Genomic DNA, 6,554 nt, shown 5'->3' on the forward strand with positions numbered 1-6,554 from the left:
CGACATAGCAACCAAAGGCAACACCAAAAACACCTCAACATAACACGACAAAGGTGGAAATCCCGAGCCGCCGCTCCGACATCTACGCGCTACCTGAGGCCCCGAAGGGCATGTACTATAATGATTTGATTAGTTAAAACTAAGTCATTTGCACCTATAAAATGTTGATTTTTCGACTTTCTCTCATCCTTTTAAGTGAGAAATGCTTATGTCCCATGCACAGTACATCTCGTGCATGTTTATGCCATTGAATTTATCCAATTTCATGCTTTGAGATCTTCTTGCAAGTTTCGTTGAGTTTCAAAATTTCAAACGAATTGACACACAATGAAACTTAGATGTTTTCTGCATGGAACAAAGACCGCTATCCCGTTAAAGTTTATTAGTGTGATATTCTTATTCACATTGTATGTGTCACTTTGGGCCGTGTAGTGGGTGTTTATTAGCACCTAAGCGTGCTAGACACTATTAAACATTTTTTTTGGTGGAACACATATATTCCAGTAAAACGCCGCCAAATTATGGGCCACCATACATGTTACATCCAATGGGAGGTCTGTCAGCCACATGGATTTTTTTTTTTGTAGAATACTTCAATGATTTTTGTGGCTGATTAATGAGTAGTTTTATATTAGAGGCATGTACAATGGTAGATAAGATATGTCTTCTCTTAGCCCTCCACATCATTTAGAGATTGAAATAGATATAAAACATCTGAGATAATTCCTCATCCAAATAATTTCATCCAGATAATTATTCAGACAAGACTGGGTGAATCCATCGGTACATGTGATATCCAATAAACATGGCCTTCACGAGCCCTGTTGCATATAACTAAATCTCAAATGTTTGGTATTCTTTATATTTGTCGAATAGAAATTATGAGGATGAGATAATGCATTATGTGGATTGGGAAAGAGAGTCGTGCATGAAAGAATGTTCAAAACTTGGCAAACGGCTTGTATGCCGAGTTCCAAGCAAAATACACTAGCGAACAGCCGGAGACTGGGCAATGCCGCATTTTCGTAGTGATGTAAGGCGTGGGTGGTTTTAATAAATTATTGTGGGGATTTTGCCCCATATTCTCTTGGTAAAGAAAATAAATGGTGCGCCTAGATCGGACTCAAATTCTATTCTAAAATACTAAGGTCTCTTTTGTTTGCAGGATTCAAAAAATACAGGAATCCAAAAATAAAATATTGTGCCCTGGAACGTGAGGATTTTAGTGCCCCGGTGTGGCACCACTGTACAGTTGCTGAGTGGTAGTTTATGGTGGAGCCCGGCAACTTTTATTTTATGGTGCGCGTGATTTAAGGCTCCAAAATAATGTAGGTTTGAGATAGCATGCCGTATTAATTCTTATAGGAATTATAAACACATTATTCTGTCAGGGAAGGTGTTCAGCTGCATTGTAGTTGTAAAAAAAACATAGAAAAATCCCTTTTGAGATTTCATCCCAGAATAAATTTCTTATAGAATTATGTGCATAGTATACCCAAAGAAATATTTCTATCTACCATGGTGAGCACGAAATTCGAGAAATAAAGACGGTGACGGAAACACTCACACCCATGCGTGTAAGTACAAAATCCGCTAATAATTATTACTCCTACTACATTTGGTGTGCTTGCTGTTGGGAAGATCCTTGTGCATGATCTCCTCAACAGGCCAAGAGAACCAGACTGATGTTTTTTTTTTACTTTCTGGCATAGCTGTTGTTTTTATTAGCTATTTCGGCTTGTAGACTTTTGCTCTGTGCTTTCCACGTCTTGTAACTGGAACCTTTTTCTTCTCTTTTACTCCTGCTGTGCAAAGGAGTCCTGACAATTTCCCTTCTTAAGCAAAAAAAAAAAAAAAAGGTTCTGACAATTTCCCGCGCAGAACTTCAGACCTATCCTCAAGGATGAAAACCTGGTAAAACATTCTTTTTTAAACACCTGGGAAAAACTTGTTGGATGAGCCCAGAGTCCTCCCATGTTGCGACCTCCTCGGGCAGATTTATCCACTTCAGTAGCCGGCGTACCACTGGTATAGAGATATCACGCATGAGTTAATCTAGAAGTTACAGCAGTAATCTGCATTATCTTGCATTAGAAGTTGTAACAGATTGGATTCCTAAAGACGAGCTTATGTGTTGATTTTGTCAGTGGTATAAGACATTTCCTCAATAACCTCGCACGAGTTTGACCTAGAAGTTGCAGCAATAATCTGCATTACTGTGTTAGGAAAAACATACTGTATTTTTTTATAGCTAAATCACCATGGGGAGGAGTATACTCGTTGTACCACATTGCGACGGGATACTGCAAAGTATCAACTGTATCGTATATATACAACAAAGTATCAACTCTATCTTATATACAACAGTCATATGCTATTATGCTTAAAGTTCGGTCTCTCAACTAATAATTATTACATTTGAGAGCTTCGAAAGGCAAGCATCACCACATGCTATCTTGTTCATCAGATGTGAAGACCAAAGTCCAGAGCTCGGGCCACCTCTATCATGCACAGAAATCAAAGAAACGTGAAAAGACAGGGACTTTATTGTACAGCAGGGTGATGACCTAGCAATTTCAGAACGACCGGTGTCAGTAAGTAAGCCGAGAGGAGCCAAAATATCATAAGCAAATACGAAGGTTTTTTCGACTGTCTGAGTTGGTGGCCATCTGGAACCGCCACTTGTTCCACAAGGCAACATGACAACTGGTTCTGCTTATTCCCCTCATAGTTATTTTGCTTGGTCCTCTCATGCAACCAACCATAAGACATGTCCGTGGTATGGCCTGGCATCATCTGACCTGGCTTATGACAAAGTTCAGATTTAGCTCTCCGTCTTTCCTCGTGGCAGGCATCTGCAAGCACCCTCACGGTTGCCGGCACAGTGCGCAGAAAACTGAAAAGATTAGAAAATGTACCATCAGTAAATGATTTTTCTTGATAATAATGAAGTAGAGAAAGGTCTTTTCATTTTCTAACCTGTCTAATGCTCCAAGGGCAACACTTATTCTGCTCCTCAGTGCTTCGGTACATAACAATGGGTCACTTGGAGACTTCAGTTGCACGTCGAAATCTTCTAAGGCTCTAGGGAAGAACAGAAAGTATATTAATCAATTATAAGAGGCTAAGTCGATTCCAAAACGAGTGCATTTTAAAAATGTTTCCTCACGCACATACCGTGAACAAACATCGGCAGCTTTTGAGGTGGTTTCACTTTCACCATAATCAGATGCATCTTTCACCACCTGCATCAAGATTTTTTTTCTCAAGGATTCATTCAGGTGACTTCAGATTTGGAATCAATCAATGGCACAATTTGAATATAATAATTGCACGCGCTACGGATGGCTTTCCGTTTAGTTGCACTTTGAAGAGGGGATACAGAATTTCAAGCTTGCGAAGCAATGATGCATGCATAATTTGAAGAAACGAAAAAGATGAAAGTATATGACGATAAAAAGCATGATGCAATCATAACATGAAACCATGGACCAAGTCCATGAGCCACAAGAATATACTTACTTCTTGGATATCCAAAAGCAGAGATGATACTGGCCGAGAGTGGAGTAAAGGTCTGCACTCATCGTAAGTTGCCCCCTCAGATTCCAAGCATTTATCTACAAAGGTACCAGACATATGTGAATCTTTTTGTCATGACAGTCAATTCGAAACAACTTACTTGCATAACATTTCACTGATTACACAACACAAAAAAAGGATGAAATTACATGAAAGTTTGAATGATTAACATGACTAGAACAAGCAATTAGAGTAATGCTGCACATTAAATTGACAAGACATTTCCAGAGAGTGATTGGGAAATTATTCTAGATCGAAACTCTAAGCATTCACTTGGTAAATGTTGGTTGCATATCTATACTTGCAGATGTATACTGAACCAAAGAAAATAAAAGGCCAGTATAGAAATATTTGAACTCGTCACTTACCAAGTTCCATAAACCAGTCTTGAGTCAACATCACTTGCAGAACACAGTCCGCCGTACTAATCCTGCCAAAAAAAAAAAAAAATCCAACAGAAGTAGCAGCAGCAGCAGACAAAATCAGCAAGATGTCATACAAAGCAAACATCAAATACTCGAACGGCTAAAGGCAGCAATATCTGAATTACCTCTTAAAGCTCTGGGTCACGTCATCCTCTGCAAAAATTGGACCAAAAAAGTTACATACAAAAATCAGGGAAAAATGCATATAACTTCACAAGGGGGCAATTTTTATGGGGTAGGACCTCAATCAGAGTCCTCTAGCAACTATTGTATGAGTCACAAAAAGATCGTGAACCAAAATTTGGGAGAAGAACCTAGTTGTCATATAAGTTGCTCTCTACTCTTCTTTCAACTTTCACCACTGTCTCATAGGCAACATATGCAAGTGCACAACCACAGTTACAGCGGTGAGCTACTTAAGCACTTCGCTAGCGGAAAGAGTTGGGCATAGGATAACTCAACAAATATCATGAATGAAATGGCCTAACGATTAACCTTAAACCTCTGTTTACAGTATCAGAAGTTGTTTCACCTTGCATGCTTGTGCGGTTGTGCCCAACTAAAACATGGCCCTTAAGGCACTTGTTGTTGTTTGTTTCAACCAGTAGCAGACTTTTTGAGCATGGGATGTGGCATCATGCCCGTTTATAGTGCATAATAGGTACGAATAAATAGAAATGCAGTGCCCTAGTTGACTTTGAAGGTTCATAATTAAGAAGCTAAAGGCAATAAACGCGAAGAGTTCACTGTCAATAGTGCCCATGCTGAAACATGCACAGTTAACCAACACACATCGAAGAGTCCCAAATGAAGATTTTTTGTGTAGATTGCATGAGGATAAGAAGAGAGAATCACCTGGGATCAGCTCCAGGTACTTAGGGAAGGCACATGGATAGTGCCATGCACCAAGAGTGTGACCCTCGATGGAACACGGCGCGATTGCTTCCACAGCCATATGTTTCATGTCAACACTGATGACCCAGGCCTTGACGTCTTCACAATTCAACTTACACAGCACGTAAAGGAAATCGTCGTCCTCCTTGCTCAGCGTGGGGGTATAGAAAACCAGTTTCTTGAGTTCTAGTTCTTTGGTCTTGTCATTCCAGAGCTCGGGCAGTAAATCAGAATAACTTGGGTCAACAGAGATGTTGGCAACATTAAGTGATGAGCCCACATGCCAATCGTCCCCATCTATGTCTCTACTCCATATGGTGGCTTTCCAACCTTGATTGCCCAAGCTTCTGCGATCACGGTCGTCAAACTCTACCTCGACGAACTTGATCAAGTTGTTGCAGCCAGAGACATCACAACAGTATTCCGGGACAATGTAAGGGTAGCCTTTGTGATCCATGTTGCAAACCCTTGATGCGGGCAAGGGGATGTACTTGATGACAGGGCAGTCGCTGAAGACGTCGCGAACAAGAAGAATACCCCAGGAGAGGTCAACAAAGCCCAGGGAGCTTGCTCCGACCTTGATCACCTTGGAGGTGGCATGACTAGCTTTAGCTAGCAGTTTCTGATCATCTTCTGATAAGCCCGGCAAGTCGACCTTGCTGCTCCATGCCCGCGTCAGGGACGAGAAGAGGTGTAGGTCATAATACCTAGCCATGTCACGGTGGTTCGATCTCCTATGCAGGAAGACGACGGCATAGTGCTCGCTGCTGGCATCGCCACAGGGCAAGAGGGCATATACACCGTTTGGTCTGCCGATGTCCGGGTCCGGAATGAGGTGCAGAGACGGCTTCCCAGGGCCGGCTCTGTAGACGAAGCGGTGGGTGCATCTCCGGCCAGGGTCTCTGAATGTCCGGCCAGGAAGGGGGGTAAAGTCGACGGAGAAGAGGACGAGGGAGGCGTCGGCGCAGGTGACGTAGGGCTCTACGGCGAAGTCCTTGGCGTCGAGGCCGGGGCAGTGGACGGAGAAGTAGGAGACTCCCGGCGGGTCGACGAGCCAGAAGGAGACCTGGATGGGTTGGCCCTCCATGGTGCGGCACTCGGCGGTGGTCGCGTTCCGGTGTCCGAAGATGCGCGCCGAATTGTGGAGTAAGACCCAATCTGGACGGCTGGAGCGCCGTGTGGTGCCGCCGGCGACGAGAGGGTCCATCGGGGCGGAGAAGCGGAAGGAGGCGGGGGGAAGCACCATTGGATCTGGCGGCGCAAGCTGGGCTGTGGGGATTTGCCGATTTGGGAAGTACGCTACACTGAATCGACAAGTTCTAAACGATGGTGAATGCCGGTGGTACGAGGTGGCGGAGTGGACTCGGGCAGCGGCAAAGATTTGTGGTGGTACCAGGGCGAACGCCGGCGCCGGCGAACGGTGTTGTACACTTTTTTTTCGTTTGGACAGGGGAAGACGGGGGAAGAGATTTTATTTTGGTTGCCTGGTGCCGACCGGTTAGATTCCGAACCGGTAAGTGACACGTGTGATCCGTGCTCCGTCGGTCTGGTTATACAAGCGTGGAGACGGACCATCTTCTTAGGCACGAGTTAGTGTTTTGTATTTTTTTTTGGTAAGGGTACAGAATAATATCGCGAAGATACAAATTATATCTA

At 43.3% G+C, this 6,554-nt stretch overlaps 1 protein-coding gene across 1 annotated transcript; it reads right to left on the reverse strand.

The window, feature by feature from the left end:
* Nucleotides 1–2,262: 2,262 nt before the first annotated feature.
* On the reverse strand, nt 2,263–6,076 carry LOC124664200. Its single transcript, XM_047201778.1, has 7 exons — nt 4,860–6,076; nt 4,130–4,157; nt 3,948–4,009; nt 3,523–3,617; nt 3,178–3,245; nt 2,980–3,084; nt 2,263–2,896 (listed from the first exon to the last, which is right to left on the reverse strand). Exons 1-7 carry the CDS (start codon nt 5,983–5,985, stop codon nt 2,545–2,547), a joined length of 1,836 nt encoding a protein of 611 aa, XP_047057734.1. The 5' UTR covers nt 5,986–6,076; the 3' UTR covers nt 2,263–2,544.
* Nucleotides 6,077–6,554: the final 478 nt, after the last annotated feature.

Source organism: Lolium rigidum, chromosome 6 (assembly GCF_022539505.1).
Source record: "Lolium rigidum isolate FL_2022 chromosome 6, APGP_CSIRO_Lrig_0.1, whole genome shotgun sequence".
Classification (NCBI taxonomy): Eukaryota; Viridiplantae; Streptophyta; class Magnoliopsida; order Poales; family Poaceae; genus Lolium; species Lolium rigidum.

Coding starts and splice junctions, on each gene's coding strand:
- LOC124664200 (XM_047201778.1), bottom strand. CDS start 5,985: ATGGAGGGCCAACCCATCCAGGTCTCCTTCTGGCTCGTCGACCCGCCG. Junction 3,618..3,947: donor AGACTGGTTTATGGAACTTG/GTAAGTGACGAG, acceptor GTACCTTTGTAG/ATAAATGCTTGGAATCTGAG. Junction 3,085..3,177: donor GCTGCCGATGTTTGTTCACG/GTATGTGCGTGA, acceptor GTTCTTCCCTAG/AGCCTTAGAAGATTTCGACG.